The 16,489-nt window shown below is 40.5% G+C and overlaps 1 protein-coding gene across 3 annotated transcripts; it reads left to right on the forward strand.

Annotated features, from left to right (window-relative positions):
* Positions 1-1,383: 1,383 nt before the first annotated feature.
* LOC113015333 (cytosolic non-specific dipeptidase-like) lies at positions 1,384-12,336 on the forward strand. 3 transcript variants are annotated; one of them, XM_026157339.1, is made up of 15 exons: positions 1,433-1,454; positions 1,775-1,816; positions 2,130-2,192; positions 2,303-2,403; positions 3,531-3,609; positions 3,931-4,074; positions 4,169-4,331; positions 6,842-6,930; positions 9,456-9,656; positions 9,739-9,823; positions 9,924-10,084; positions 10,195-10,359; positions 10,833-10,974; positions 11,770-11,917; positions 12,129-12,336. In XM_026157339.1, the coding sequence occupies exons 5-15, from the start codon at positions 3,550-3,552 to the stop codon at positions 12,193-12,195; spliced, it is 1,425 nt and encodes a 474-aa protein (XP_026013124.1). In that variant the 5' UTR covers positions 1,433-1,454; positions 1,775-1,816; positions 2,130-2,192; positions 2,303-2,403; positions 3,531-3,549; the 3' UTR covers positions 12,196-12,336. The 3 variants fall into 3 exon arrangements, with proteins under 3 accessions (XP_026013125.1, XP_026013124.1, XP_026013126.1); XM_026157341.1 differs by lacking the exons at positions 2,130-2,192; positions 2,303-2,403 and having other exon boundaries at positions 1,439-1,454; XM_026157340.1 differs by lacking the exons at positions 1,775-1,816; positions 2,130-2,192; positions 2,303-2,403 and having other exon boundaries at positions 1,384-1,454.
* The last annotated feature ends 4,153 nt before the right edge of the window (positions 12,337-16,489 follow it).

The following is a 16,489-nucleotide window of genomic DNA, read 5'->3' on the forward strand; positions in this document are numbered from 1 at the left end:
CGTTCCAATCCCAGCGGGCAGCCTTGTGGGGGTTTGAACAGCCGGTTCCGCTTTCTTAATTCTTCGATAAGTAAGGGCCAAGCCAGCTCCGATCAGCAAGAACCCTGTTACCATGGTTCCGAATAGGTAGATATCTTCAGCACTCAGGCTCACCCAAGCCCAAACTTCTCGTTGAGAAAGGGGTGTCAATTGCATTTAGGGACCAGTTGATCCAATCCATAATTCCTCTTTTAGGTTTTAGAGAACAGACGGAGTGTTCCAGGGAAAATACAAAAACAAAACAAAACACGAGACTAGACAAGGACATAAGCAGGGATGATAAGGGAGAGGAGGAAAAAGTGCGTCCGCCTCCTTCGAGAGCCAAAGAAATATTGCATCTAGGTAAAATGACCATAAGTTTAGTGCAATTTCAAGTGTAGTTTGCCATCATACTGCATAATGTACTCAAAGGGAACCTGGGTCTGTCCTGGGGCCTCATTCCAGTGGGATGTGCTAGAAATGCCTGAGCTGATTCTTTTAGTCATGGAGTAGTGGGTCTGAGCCCCCCACTGATGGGTGAACCCATCAGACTCTGTCCAAAGTTTGTCTTCATCTAAAACTTGTAAAAAGCAGGGTGTGGAGGAAGAGCTGTAAAGGCGGTGTGACCTTGGTTGATTAGCACTTAAATGTGATTTGATCACAATTCACTGTGTGAAATGTGAAGCTGCACCAGTGTTGGCCTGTCGCTGTCAAGTTACTGTCAATTCCTCAGATTCTCATTGTGCCAGACTGCAAAGCCATATTGATCACACAACCGGAAAATCATCTTGCAATCCAAATAAATACTTGATACAATGCCTTATGGTTATTGCTTCAGCTGTCAGTTTAAGACTTTAAAATTACTTGTACTTTTGAATAATTGTCTTTATAGATGTATACCTGGCAGACCCTTTTGATAATTCATTGGTGACATCCAAGTGGTCCCACAAATCTAAAGGAATCTGGCTTTTATCACTGTAGCCTCCCCTTTTTCCCCAGTGGTTGATGTTGGTTTCATAACACAAATTTAAAAGCTTCCCCTCTTTGGGCCTGTCATTTACATGTGGCTGCTTGTCATTAACATGCCTTATTTTTTTTTTTTTAAATAAAGTCCTCTTCAGAGCTTCCTGACATACACCCATCTTGCAAATCAGGTTAAAAGTATAAGCATCCATCAGTAAATGACCTAAAGCTATGTGCTGTTAACATGTAGACTACATCATTTGAGCTCCCCTATAAATTAGAAGTTTTCAGTGAGCTTGATCCATTTACAACATTGTAGGAGCCATATGAGTTGTTCCTTTTTTTGGATTAAGAGGGTTGGTTAAAAATGCACACATTGTATTGGTGCACGGGTGTGGGGCGTGACTCATGGGTGTTAGGTGATAAATGTGGTTGCACTCACCTGTTCACTGCACCTGATGTTGAGCAGAAAGGTAGGTAGGGTGAGCATGAGGGGAAACCTTCTGTTGACCGCATCTTGAGTCATTTTGATGCAAATTTTTTATTTATTTTTTTGCATGCAGCTTGAGTTTAGTTTGGTGCACTAATTTATGCCAGAGGCTGTAGTTTGGCATAGTAATTGGTGTAATGTTTGTAAGTTGCATTCGTTTGCTTGTGCAGTCTCTGCATTTGTATCATGCTTTGATCCCATGTTCTGATTTTGTATAGTGGACAGTGGAATTAAAGGAGCAAATAGTACAGAGGTCTATCTCATGTGTTTATTGTTGCGCGTCATCTGTGTCCTCATGTTTAGCCTGCAGCGACCGTTGGTTGGAAGAGCCGCAACAATAATTTTGTAAGAAATATTATATTTGTATGAATATGCATGTAAAGTCCTTTATACAAACCAGAGGAACTGAAAGTCCGCTATACTTAAAATATTGAAAGCTTTTTTCCATGTGCCATACTGCTTAACATTGGAGTCATTTCTTAAATATTTTTCTCTTTCAACTTTATTTCGTTAACTTGAACATGCAAAGAAACAATGTGCAACTATGTTTATGTGGTGTTGGTAGATAAAATAAAATAAAAAACAATTATTTTTTTTGTCATTTTTAACAAACGGGAAAACAATTGAGAAGTAAATGTATTTTTTTTTTCCCGATGAGACGCCCGTGACGAAGCAGCTTCCGATGACCCATAATTCTTTGCGCTTTGAAGCAGTTCATATGGTGGGTTGTTGTTTTTACCCCACGAGTTGAATCGCTTTGGGTTCTTCCCCCCACAAAACAAGTAGCTTTTGTTGTTTTGCTTTTTTTTTTCTTTTTTTTTTTTACTGCAGACCTCAGAGTTGTCCGTCGTTAGCAAATACAGGAAGTCTTTGTCAGCTGAGAAGGGCCCGGAGTCACATGTTTACATCAGCTGATCTGGAATAAAAACACAGTAAGTCTGTTTGACAAGACGGGTAGATTTTAATATTTCTCTTTGCAGTTTATAAATGACCAAAGTATTTGGCTAGATCAGCTCTCGGTCACATTAACCCAGACGGTAGATATAACGGCAATGACCCGTTACCTACCTTCCAGCATCCGCTTAGCTTAGCCAACTTAGTTTCGCTTCACTTGCCATTTTACCACCTCATTATTCGTGTTTCATAGCATGCTGTACAAAACCCGCTGGTACCAAGCCGAAAAAGGTTATATCCGCTTTAAAAAAAAAAAGAAAAAAAAAGAACTATATTAACTATTACATCTAAGTCTCTGTGCCTATTTTGCATGGAAATATTCAGATATATGGTCTAGAGGAGTGGTCGTGCAACAACAAGGGCGAGTCCAAATTTCAGTGCACACCTGTGGAAAGTAACCTCCGTGTGTGCTGAAGTTTTCATGACCTTCTTTCAGTTTCTCACTCAGTACGAAACGGTTTAATTGTTGTTTATGGCTTTCTTCACACAATTAGTGATCTTTTCACGTCTACACATGTTATCAACCATAGTCTACCTAACTGTTGTTTTAATACTAATAAATAATAAACTATTATCTTTTGTGCAGCTCGATTATGTTTGGTCGCCACACAACTCTAAGCTGTTAAGACATGAGATGATATTTTCTATGATAAGTACATTTAGTTTAAACAGTACTTTAAATGCAGTTACTCAGCGAGTGAGGCATTTTACAGTAAAGTTCAACTACCTTAATTAATTTACTGCATCAGCATGTGGCTTTTAGGTTATCTGATAAGTGTAGAAGCAGGGACCAGAAGGCACAGAACTGAGCATTATCCTTTACTGTGTCAGTTGTTGTAACTTTGTACTATGAGCCTCACATTTCTTGACATTTTCTTGCTGTTTTGTTCTGAAAGCCTGGTGTTAAAGTGCTGATCAGCTGCAGCTGTAGATCTGAGAAATTATGATGTGAAACAAGCTTAAGTCTCATGACCTAATGTGCAGGATGGGAGCTGCAAAGTCAGCAGCAGTCAGCAAATTTGCAGGAAGGCGTGGTCTTTGTGCTCTCATAAGATTGCACAAACCCAGAGGTGGACTCACACCAGTCTGCTTGTTTAACCCTCAGATCCCATTGCTGGCACAAAATGTCTCATCTCACAGAACTTTTCAAGTATGTGGACGACCACCAGGACCTGTATGTGCAGGTAAGATTACTCAGGAAAAATATAATAGTTATGCTGGACTCAATGTAAGACCTCTTGGCTGTTTAATCATTGTATGGTTGTCATTTGATTTAATAATTTATTGAGCTAACTTTAAACTGGACAGCATTGTAACTCATTCACTTAAGCTGGCGCTATAGTAGATGCCAACTGTAAAACCAGATATTATAACTGCTGCTTTAGTCAAATTTTGTAGAAGGTCTGATGTCCTAAGAATAACTCATTGTGGCTCTTTTTTGAGCATGACGAAAGTGCCTAAAACACCTATTTTAATTTAAATCCCTTTTTCATAATTGTCCTCAGCGCCTGGCTGAGTGGGTGGGTGTCCAGAGTGTGTCTGCTTGGCCTGAGAAGCGCGGGGAGATCAAAAAAATGATGGAGATGGCAGCCAAGGACATCGAGAGGCTGGGAGGGACTGTGGAGTTGGTGGACGTTGGCAAGCAGAAGGTCTTGCACTGGTTACATTTCTTAATGCATTAATGATTTGTATATTGCATTATCTTTTCTACTTAAATTTCACCATAAATCATTATTCATGCAGCTTCCCTCAGGAGAGGAGATCCCCCTGCCTCCTATCATTCTGGGGCAGTTAGGATCAGACCCAGCCAAGAAGACGGTGTGTATTTACGGGCACCTTGATGTTCAGCCAGCAAACATCGATGATGGCTGGGACACAGAGCCTTTCACTCTGGTGGAGAAAGACGGTAAGAGGAGAATACTTTTGGCCTGCGTCCTGCACAAAACAACCCTGGAGCTGTTTCTGAGCTGGAAAGTTATGCGAGTAACTGAAGTCAGCTGGAACGCACTTTGTGCTTGTAAAAATAGATGAGAATGAAAACTTTAAGGCTACTGTATCCAGCTGTTTGTAAGTTACACCGGGTAGTTTTTGGTTTAGCAAAGTTATAATATCAAATATGACTGAAAAATGAGCTACCGTACTGTCCTGTAGATAGAATAGATGGCAAAACTAAAAGAAGACGAACTAATTTTCTAAGATGAATAAAGCTGGTCAATTACTATGAAAACAACAAAATAAGGAGGACAGAGCGTTTTAGTGGTCTTAAATGAACAGATTACAGAAAACAAATCCAGTCAGCAGGTAGGTAGTGCAAGATGAGAATGCTATATGGCACTATAACTAAGAGAAAGCGTGCCATGCTAAACTATGTAGACTACGAGTGTGTCTGACATGCAAAGATGAGTAACACAAAACAAGTCACAGGATTGTCTTGGGAGCTTGAAAAAACAAGGCAGTTGGCCTTCTTTAAGTTTGCAAAGGCATTTCACCTCTCATCCAAGAGGCTCCTTCAGTTCTAAAAACAAATGGTTGTGTCCCAGGTATTTAACCCTTAGTTGGCGTTATTCCCTTTCAAGATGGCCCTGAGACGCGTTGATCATGTCATCACCTGATATGAGGGCTCACCTTGGCTCATGTCATTACAATCACTTGGTCATTAAACCATCGTTGGAACAAAAGTGGTGGATTACAGCACCAGCTGTCACCCACCTCCAGTGCAGGCCTGAGACCCGATCCCAGGTGCTTCAACCCACATTCACACCTGGCCTTAGGCGATCTCAACAGGCCTCATCGTGGTGTATGGCAGGGGTGGTGCAAGGACAGGGGTCATCTCGCGACAACATCAATAACATCAAACTCTCTCTTTGGTGTTTAGATTGGTTGAACTATATTTGAATGTTCTTCAAGCTTTAATCAGCTTTCTGCTTGCAGTAACAGCTAGCAACATGTTTCCAAAGTCCAGCCTATTTAGCTCATCTTTTGTTAGAGCTGCAGTCTTATCGCCAGTCTTCTCAGGCCAAGTTGAACCCATAAAGTTGTTATTATTAGAAGCTTCTGGAACAGACTCGGCTTGTGAAAAGGCAAAATGGCTCAAGTGAGGCGTTCTTTAGATGTTCTGTGTGTTGTATTATTACGACATATATCTGGATTTAAACAGACATGGATGAATGTTAAAGAGCTTTTTGCTTCCTTAAAGTTCTGGTTTGTTGGACTCGGCATGCGTGATCTTGTGCGTTTTGAGTCAGCTGACACAAAATGCCACATCCTCTTCCCGTTGTCTCATTCCTGCCTGCTCAGCTGTGTTAGTGCTGATTATGTCACATTTTACAAAAACTTGCTGCAGACCTTTTTTAAAAAAAAACATGAACAAGGGTTTTATATTGTTACACATAACTAGGGATGGGTATCGTTTAGGTTTTATCTGATACCGGTGCCAAATCGGTACTTTTGAAACGGTCCCGGTGCTCAAACGGTGCTCAAACCGGTGCTTAAAGACTGGAGAACACACAATTGGTCCAAAAACCTCTCATATTCAGCTGGTTTTTTGTAAAAAGATAACAATGTTAGCCTTTTCTGCAGCTATGGGGCATATATGGTATCACTCTTAGCTGGAAGCAGTGCTTAAACAATGGAAAAAAAATACAAACTTTGTCCAAAAACCTCTCATGTTTAGCTGTTTCCCTCTTTTTCTTTGGTCATTTTAGCCTTTTTGGCCAGGGTGAAGGGAGCATCTGCCATCAACCAAGAAGACAGCCGCATGTAGCTATGATGATGTTTGCTAGTTCACCTTACATGCATTAATGTAATAACGTGGTTAGCCTACTCAACGTAAATTACACACAAACAACATTAAGCTACTCGCGCAGAGAAGAACGGCTGCTGCTGCTATCAAATACGGCGCATTTCTCTGCTTTAAAAAAAAACAAAAACGCTACGCGTCGCCAGGTGTTTCATCGGATTCGAGGTGTTACCTCCTTTGACAGTATCACAGTATCAGCTTAAAGCACTTGTTGCAGGCTGCTGAGTTTGCATATTTTGCTGTGAAGTACAGCCAGACTTTTGACCGCTTCGCCTTGGACATTTTTAATCTGTAGCTCTGCATAAAAGAACGTACGTACCTAGCCCCGCCTACTATCCTCGGAAACGTAAAATGATTGGCTAGAAGTGTATCACAGCTCAGGAAAAAAAAGCACCGAAATAAAGCACCGAAATGTGCGCTGCTTTTCGGTCTGGTTACTACCGTTTATGTCAGAACCGGTACCCATCCCTACACATAACCTTAGTCATGATTTAAACAAGCTTAAAATGGGGCACTGTCGTCTGCTGACTATGTAATAAACATAACCTTAGTGTCATTTGTCAACTCCACTATCTTCTCATTAGAACCTTGAAACTGAAATAGTTTTATTTTTGTAGGTAAGCTCTATGGACGAGGATCTACTGATGACAAGGGTCCAGTGTTGGCCTGGTTTAACTGCATTGAAGCGTATCAGAAGATCGGAAAGGTACAGTTACTGCCAACAAAAGGTGTTTCAAGTTCAGATAGTTGAAAGATGATATGATATTTTAGTGTTTCTTAAAAAAAAAATCCCTGTTTGAACAGTGACTTGAAACGCTTGAAATTACTGACAGGAGTATATTGAGGTGTGATGGTTTATTTCAGAATCTGTAAACGTACACCGCTACTTAGAATATTATTAAGGTTTTGTTTTTTTTTTTTTTTTTTTTTGTACAGTGATGATAAAGCAGAATAGCTACTATATAGCACTGTATTCTAAAATGATATGTGGGTCATTCATATCACACATAAGATTAATTATATGCTTAGTTTGGACTCATGCTCAGTTTTATTATTAAAACTTATTGTGAGAAATGTAAAACCTGTGTAATAATAAGTATTAGGAAGTGTATTTTTGGGTTATGTAGGTTGTATTTGATTTATTAATGTGCATAATTAGAAATAAGGTGATTTAAAAACAAAGCCTTGCAACATGGAACAGCTAAGTACATGGCTGCATTTCCAAACTGATTAATTGTCATTCTTAGAAATGGATTATCTCTGTTAAAGTACACCACTGATTTGCAGATCACTTGTTGATTGCTTCAGAGCTGTCAGCAGTAAATGTCTTGGTCAAAGGTCCCGGGGTAGGATTGTCGTACAGGAATCACTTAATGTTTATGATAGGTTTGTAGCATAAACCTATTCGCTGGAACGTTAAGGACAATTTAATTACACAGCAAAGCAAGACACGAGTAGGCAAAGTTCTTTGTTTCTCGTGCACGGGAGAGAACTGGACAAACACCGTCCCTTCGCTTGACCCCAGTTGCTCTCGTCCGCTCCCCCGTAACACTGCTCTTTTATTGAGGTTACATGAATATACCGTATTTCCCGGACTACAAAGCGCACCTGAATATTAGCCGCACAAGCTAAAATCAGGTGAAAATCCTGTTTTGTACATACATTAGCAGCACCTGACTAAAAGCCGCAGGTGTTTCAATGTTGACTTATCATATGTAAGAGAATATGCACAAAGGGAATTGTCAGGAAAGAGATGGCTGTTTGGAGACACACCCCTTTTATTAATATTTTGAAAAACAAGTTATGGGTACATATTTGCACATGTAGTACATAACAGTAACCTACAGCACACCAGAAAAATGGATTCGGACTACCTTTTAGGCTCAGGTGCAGTGACACGGCTTTAACAAGAAGAAAAGTCAGTCATTCACCATCTTTCTCTTCTTCCTGCGCTCTAAAACCACCAAAGTCCTCTCCTCCAGTGTCGGATACAAACAGGCTCAGGATGGCTTCGTCATCCACTCTCCGCTTCTCTCCTTCATTGTCACTTTCAAAACCAAAGAAATCCTCGTTGTCAGTGTCAGAGTCGAACACCCTCAGAAGGGCCGTGGCGGTGTCCTCCTCTCCATCATGCAGCAGTCCAGCCCTTCAAAATCCGTTGGTGATCGTGGATGTTTTCGCACTTTTCCACGCTGTCAGAATCCACCGGTGGAGTTGGGCATAACTTGCTTTTCGCAAGTTTATCGCCGCTCGTCATCCACGCCTCCCGCTGAATGCGTAGCGCTACTTTGAAGTTTGTTTTTCGCGCTACTTCGTACGGCACTACGTTGCCTGGCGGACGGACATGTGACTAACATACCACTCTTGAACCCCGATCCTTCCACCAGGCAACGTAGTGCCGTACAACAGCGGAACACACAAAACAAATCGTCTTACGATATGACAAAAATCATGGACAATCCATAGAAAAGCCGCACCTGACTAAAAGCCGCAGGGTTCAAAGCTTGTGCAAAAAGTAGCGGCTTATAGCCCGACAATTACGGTACATAGGTGCATTAACATATGACGTCTACATACACACAAAGAGTACCTTGCCTGTGCGTTTTGTAAGCGTGCGTGTGTGTGGTGTCAGAGTGTGACCCCATAAATGACTTCCCTAAACCTGCTGGTCTGGAAGTCCAGTAGTTCATCTAAACAAAAGGCACTTAGACTAAAACTGACATAGCTACGTTTATCCTACCACAAATCAATAAAAGAAGGTAGACCTCTCCCATGCTCCCAGGATGTGGGTGTGAATGCCAAAACACTCAGAACACTTTGCAGACTCCTAAGGATCACACATCCTATCACTACACAATTGATTATACACCTCTAAGCATATATGGTTAAATATTTCTAAGCATAAATGACAATCAACAATATAAACCTAACAGTTTAAACTGAAGCACATCGTCTTTGCTTTTTCCTGAATTGTACTGGACTGTACTTTAAAGCGTTAAAGGAAAGTTCTCGCGTAGCAAAGACTGGAGATAAAAGATCAACAGTCAGCATGTGCAGGGAGTCCAAATTAAAAATATGAGATTACTCAAGTATTTTGTCTTTAGAAAATGAAAAAAACTAATTCACAATGAGCCTGAATTTAAACTTGAGCCAGTGACCAAATTGTAGTCTTCTGATTTTTTTTTTATTTTTTTATTTTTTCTTTCTTATGCATCTCTCTTCTTGTTGCAGGACCTTCCCATCAACATCAAATTCTGCTTCGAGGGGATGGAAGAATCTGGATCTGAGGGTCTGGATGATCTTGTGTTTTCTAGAAAGGACACTTTCTTTAAAGACGTGGACTACGTCTGCATCTCTGACAACTACTGGCTGGGCAAGAACAAACCCTGCATCACCTACGGTCTGAGAGGAATCTGCTATTTCTTCCTTGAGGTGAAGTCCTGTTGGATTACTGTTGGTGGGGAGACACACAAGCTGTGTATTTTAAAATAATGTTTTACATTCCAACCTCAAGGTGGAGTGTGGTGGAAAGGACTTGCACTCAGGGGTGTTTGGTGGCTCTGTTCATGAGGCCATGACCGACCTCATCGCACTTATGGGCAAGTGAAGCTGATAATTGTGATTTTTTTTTTTGGTCTCACCGACCTTATTTTACAGCAGTTTAGAGTTTTAATCATGTGTTTGTGACTTCCTGCACAGGCTCCCTGGTTGACAAAAGGGGTAAGATTTTGGTTCCTGGGATCTATGACAGTGTGGCGCCTCTGACAGCAGAGGAGCAAAAGCTGTACGAGAAGATCGACTTTGACTTGGATGAGTACTGTAAAGATGTGGGGGTTGACCAGCTGCTGCATGACACAAAGGCAAAGAAATTATTTATGTTGTTCGCATCACTCATTGGTGGAAATGTGCTGTATAATGTGGGGTCATTCACACTTTTTGAACCTAGTGTTCTTGATTTCTTCCACCATAGGAGCAAATCCTCATGCACCGTTGGAGATATCCTTCTCTTTCCCTTCATGGTATTGAGGGGGCTTTCTCTGAAGCAGGAGCCAAGACGGTTATTCCTCGCAAGGTCATCGGCAAGTTTTCCATCCGCCTTGTGCCTGACATGGACCCTAGAGATGTGGAGAAGCAGGTAAACACTGTGATAGGTAACAATGATGGCATATAGCACTCACCTAAATAATGTAGCAGAAGTCGCTCTGTATCTCTGCCACTTATTGGTAATTTGTTGCTCAGGTGATTTGCTCAGCCATGCATTGTTTTTTTTTTTTTTTTTTTTTTTTTTTTTTTTTAAAGGAGTGTGTAAAAGAAATTGCAGTGTATGAAAATGAGAAATATTATGAATATATTAAATTATGAAGTAAAAAAAAAAGTGGATTGATTTAATTTGAATGAAGGTAACTTTATTTAGACAGAAAACCAATGTCACAGGTCATAAAATACACAGGAATTATAATATACCTGCATAAAATTAGGAAAACCAATCAATCAAGTCAGTTTCTTTTGCCTCACCTAATACAGTTCAACCCTTTGCACTCATAGTGAGCACCAGGTTGTTTCTGCATAAAAGCTTCAACAAGTCTAAGTTATCTTCCCCTCTTCAAGGTCGTCGATCATCTGCAGAAGAAGTTTGCTGAACTGGGAAGCCCCAATAAACTGAAAGTGAACATGGGCCACGGGGCAAAAGCCTGGGTCTCAGACTTCAACCACCCACACTACATGGCAGGGAGAAAGGCCATGAAGACAGGTACAAGGACTTAATGATAAAAGCTGTTAGATCAAAGAGGGAGTTCACTCAATCTCACGCATTTCTGTTATCTTGATACAAAGTCTAAATCAGTTCTGTGTTTATTGTATTACAAAAGTGTAAAACACTTTCTCCTGCTATAATACAACTGACTTTCTTACAGTTTACATTGCAATGCTTTTTCTTTAAGAGAAATCAAATATTTTTGTCATGTTTCAGTTCCTGTCCTCGGGCAGATGTTTCAGGACATTAAAAACAAAGACAAGCAAATTTATTATCCAAAAGCCTTGTACATATTGTGGCGAGCTCAGACAAGGAGGAGACGGAGACCTGCTATTCCTGCCTTAGCCGAAATGCTAAGCTACAGGGAGGACAGCCTTTTATTACGAACGCCCATTCACACACCACAGCAGTGAGAGGTGGTAAACGGGCACAGCCGTCTAACTCACGGTGCTCCGCTAGCCACACAGAACACACAGCAGCATTAATGTTACACACTAACACAAAAATGGTGAATCAACACCTGATAACTCTAACTGCTGTTATAACACTAAAACTTAGAACACGTTAACAGCAGCTATACAGCAAAGTCCATAAGTTCTTGGGCCAGTGGCCCCTCCCATAGACCAATGAAATATCTTTATAAGCTTTTCTGTTATATGCATATTTTTGTGGACGTTTTTCATGTATTTTCACTGATAGGATTATACCCAGTTTAATGTGAAAACAAAATATTATTATTATTAAAATTGTTATTGCTTTTTGCCTTGTTTTTTCCTCCTCGTTGTGCTGTAGTCTTCGGGGTCGAGCCTGATCTGACTCGCGAGGGTGGCAGCATCCCAGTCACCCTGACCTTCCAGGAGGCCACAGGCCGTAATGTCATGCTGCTTCCTGTAGGGTCCTCTGATGATGGAGCTCACTCTCAGAATGAAAAGATCAACAGGTTGGTCACAGCTCACACCGTTTCACTTCTTTTGAAATGTGGAACAAGTAGGAACTATTGATAAAATGGATGAAATATTGCAGTAAAAGAAGAGGATCATGTTTGTCATCTCCAGATTATTTCTGTGCTTAACTTAATGACAGGTAAAGTGAGTTGTTTTTTTTTTTTTAAATTATAAACCGTTGTCATTGCTTCATTTCTCCATTTTCAGATCAAACTACATTCAGGGAGTCAAGCTGCTGGGAGCATACTTCCATGAGGTCTCTCTGCTGGAGTGATTTGATGGTGTCTCATAATGACAGGTGTAATATATGCTCATCCTTCATTTCAGTACATAAACTTAACCTAAACTGTAATTACCTTTCACAATGAATGGTTTTACACACCCTGCTGATAATAAAAGTGTTTTTCGTACTTTGTTTGAATTGTCCTCTTTTGTCTTTGTTCTTTTCATGATGTAACAGGATTTACTTTTGATGCAGTGCACCGCTTAGCATGTGGGTCATAACTCACAATAATACTGCCAGGTCTCTCTTGGAAATGAGATTTTTAATCTCAATAAGATTTTTACCTGGATAAATAAAGGACTAATAAAAAATAAAATAATGTTGGTAAGCTTAATTTAGAAGCTGTCAAATGTGTTTGAGGCATCAGTGACAGCAGCATGACCAAATGCTGTTATTGTATTAGTGTTTTCCACATCACAGCGTTAAAAAAGTACAATCAGTCAATTTGAATGTGTCGATATATGTAGAAGCTTTCCCAATGTTAACAGTTGTTGAATGTCCAGTTCTACAAATGACTATGCTTGTTATATGTAACCGGTCCAGTCAGCCCTTTTATTCTGTGATTTCTGACATTACTTGTCTTTATGTTACTTTAGGAAAGATAAATCAGGGTGAGTTTATATCACAAACTTAGTTAATGCCATTTCCTGAGAGAAGGATGAAAATACCACCAGGTATTCTGATAGCAGTCCATGGTGATAATCAAAAGGTGTAATGAAGCTACCTACCACTATTTATTCTTTTACTATACGCTATTATTTTTGCTAGTTCATAACCCAGCCATGGGGGCTTCCAATAAACCAGTGTACTTTTAGTACTGGTCCTGAAACCTGTGGCCAGAATCTAATGGTAAAGTCTTGTTTAGTCGTCGTCTTGACACAGAACAGGTGAGCTTTTGTGCACAGATTTCACAGGTTTACTCGCTGAAATAGTTTGTGACGTAGCAGCCCTCCTTTGGATGAATCCTTCCTCCCTCCTTTAGATCCTGTTTTACAATTTTTAAATCAGATCACTCTGAGGGTAAATAGAGGCTCCAACATCTCTGCTAAGGAAACAAGGTGCATTTGCTTAGTCTAAACTATGATAGAAAGAAAGTCAAGTATTTATTTTCAGAAATTTATATCTCAAAATGCAATCGATTATATACCTCTAAACATTATTGATGCTCTGTTTCTAAGTACAAATGACAATCATAAAAATATCACTCCAACAACTAACATGATCAATAATTAATAATTCGTTTTAATTTAATCCAATATTCACCTTATTTATGAGAATAATGAGAAGGACTTGTGAATATGGTAAATGGCCTGTGTTTATATAGTGCTTTACTAGTCCCTAAGGACCCCAAAGCACTTTACACAACCAGTCATCCACCCATTCACACACTGGTGATGGCAAGCTACATTGTAGCCACAGCTGCCCTGGGGCGCACTGACAGAGGCGAGGCTGCCGGACACTGGTGCCACCGGGCCCTCTGACCACCACCAGTAGGCAACGGATGAAGTGTCTTGCCCAAGGACACAACGACCGAGACTGTCCAAGCTGGGGCTCGAACCGGCAACCTTCTGATTACAAGGCGAACTCCCAACTCTTGAGCCACGATCGCCCAATATTGACTTGATGATGTGAACGAGCTGCTGCTGAGTGAGTATTTGTCACTGTGTAGTACACGCCTGCTTCCTCACTTTAGCAGCAGTAGTACGATCCAGTGCAGCTCCAGCTGCCACACCGTCCAGCTCCAACCAGCACTCCTACTGGACAAGCTGCAGCTCCCACAATAGCTCCAATAGCAAGCTCGGTCGCAATCGCAGTACTGACTCCAGCAGCTGCTCCAGCACCGAGTCCAGCAGCAGCTCCAGCAACAGCACCAACCCAGCTGCCCCGGATAAACTTGTTTTTTCTCTCTGCTTCATATCTTGCTTCAGTGGCCATCAGCCCAGGGTTTTTCTTCTGAAGTTGTTCCATCTCTTTGGTTATAGCGCTCTCTGCCTTTTCAAACATCTTGTTGGTGTAGTAGCTTCCTCCGTTTCTCTGAACCATTAGTCTAATCTTCTCCAGCAGCTCTCTGACCTGAGCAGGATCTCTGCTATTGTTGTTAAAAACATGATATCGTCCTCCACACTGACGGACGAATTCACGAAGAGCTGGAGTCTTAGTGATGAGTTCTTCTATGGAGGCATTCAGATCTACATGTGTGAACAACACCATGGTGTAAGGCAAGGCAAGGCAAGGCAAATTTATTTGTATAGCACAATTCAACAACAAGGTGATTCAAAGTGCTTTACAGAGACATTAGAAACAAAAACAAATAAAAAGCATGATTTAAAATTGATTAAAACAAGCAAACAAACAAACTAACTAAACACACACATTTCACACCTGTTCGCGCGATCTGAACCCTTATCGTAAGGGGAGCTACCAGTCCTTCTGTGGACGAGCTACTTTCTATTTTAAATTCCCTGAATTTAAAATACTCTCTAGACCCAGTCTAGACCCAGTTGGGGAGCTACCCAGAGCTCTAATCCCACACCTGTTCGCGCGATCTGAACCCTTATCGTAAGGGGAGCTACCAGTCCTTCTGTGGACGAGCTACTTTCTATTTTAAATTCCCTGAATTTAAAATACTCTCTAGACCCAGTCTAGACCCAGTTGGGGAGCTACCCAGAGCTCTAATCCCACACCTGTTCGCGCGATCTGAACCCTTATCGTAAGGGGAGCTACCAGTCCTTCTGTGGACGAGCTACTTTCTATTTTAAATTCCCTGAATTTAAAATACTCTCTAGACCCAGTTGGGGAGCTACCCAGAGCTCTAAACCCACTTAACAAACAAACAAACAAACAAACAAACAAACAAACAAACAAACAAAATAGTATATAAAATCAAAACAGATAAAATCAGAACAGTAGATAAAATCAGTAGTTAATGTAAGTTTTGAAATTTAAGCTTAACAAACAAACAAAACAGTATATAAAATCAAAATAGATAAGATCAGTAGTTAGTGTAAGTTTTGAAATTTAAGCTTAAAAGTGTGGATTTGGTGCTTTATTCAAATGCAGCTGAGAATAGGTGAGTCTTCAACCTGGATTTAAATAAACTGAGTGTTTCAGCTGATCTGAGGCTTTCTGGGAGTTTGTTCCAGATATAAGGAGCATAAAAGCTGAATGCAGCTTCTCCGTGTCTGGTTCTAACTCTGGGAACTGATAAAAGACCGGATCCAGATGACCCGAGGGATCTGGAAGGTTCATACTGGGTCAGGAGGTCACTGATGTATTTTGGACCTAAACCATTCAGAGCTTTATAGGCCAGCATCAGAACTTTAAAGTCTATCCTCTGTGTTGGTGTTTCCTGATGCACTTTTTCCAGATCCAGTTTTTCCAACAAGCACCATCCTGAGCTCTGGTTTCTCTTTTGTATGCTTCTTTTGTGGTTCTCCTGACTCTGTTTAAAGAAATTAGCAAATTTTAACATCAGCAACTGTGTTAACATCAGTAAAACCAAATAAACAGTGTGAAAAAGTGTTTGAGCTCCTTCAGATTTTTTTGTATGTTTGTCTCTGCATGAGAATCCTCTGCAGGTTTGTGCAGGATAAACAGGTTAGTTTGCTGCACTGTATTGGGTTTAATGTAAAGAACAGTGTGTGACTGCTGCACAGTGGTTGTGGGTATGTCAATCAATGAAACAAAAGCCACAAACAAGAAAACAGAAGAAGCTACAAAAACCGAAACCTGCCCTTTGTTTTTCTGTCAAAAGTGTTAAAATTGTGTTTACTTCTCGTGTCATCCACAAACTGCTCCCATCAAGGATTTTTTTAACCATTGGTCGATTAATGTTTACGTCGGTCATTGTGCTCATGTATTTAGATCATATTGTACAATCTGCTTTACAATAACAACTACACAAAAACGTCAACTATTGTAAAAACAAAGGAAACCAGTGAGAGGAATAGATCAAATAAAGATAAAACCTGAGAAAGATAAAGTGAGTGTTGAGTTCTATTACTGTTTAATTAACACTAATATTATAGATTGCTTTTTTTAAATGTACTTGCCGAGTCGCTTGTATTTGCTGGCCATGTTCGTCTTTTACAGGCAGTTGATGTGTGGTTTCTGTCTCTGCTGAATAGTTTCCTCTTTATTACCCCATGGTCTGAGTCTGCTGTTAACACTTCCCTTTGAATGAGTGACATTTTAATAGGACGAAAAAGAAGCAGATACTTGCTGGTTATATGTCAGCAGATGTGTAATTTTGTGATATCGTCTGTGTTTAGTGCAATCTGTCTGT

Source organism: Astatotilapia calliptera, chromosome 22 (assembly GCF_900246225.1).
Source record: "Astatotilapia calliptera chromosome 22, fAstCal1.2, whole genome shotgun sequence".
Lineage (NCBI taxonomy): Eukaryota > Metazoa > Chordata > Actinopteri > Cichliformes > Cichlidae > Astatotilapia > Astatotilapia calliptera.

Bases quoted from the DNA above. Each gene is read 5' to 3' on its own strand.
- LOC113015333 (XM_026157340.1), top strand. From the start codon at position 3,550: ATGTCTCATCTCACAGAACTTTTCAAGTATGTGGACGACCACCAGGAC. The intron at 6,931-9,455 runs GTACAGTTACTG...TTCTTGTTGCAG, and splicing joins CGTATCAGAAGATCGGAAAG to GACCTTCCCATCAACATCAA. The intron at 10,360-10,832 runs GTAAACACTGTG...CCCCTCTTCAAG, and splicing joins CTAGAGATGTGGAGAAGCAG to GTCGTCGATCATCTGCAGAA.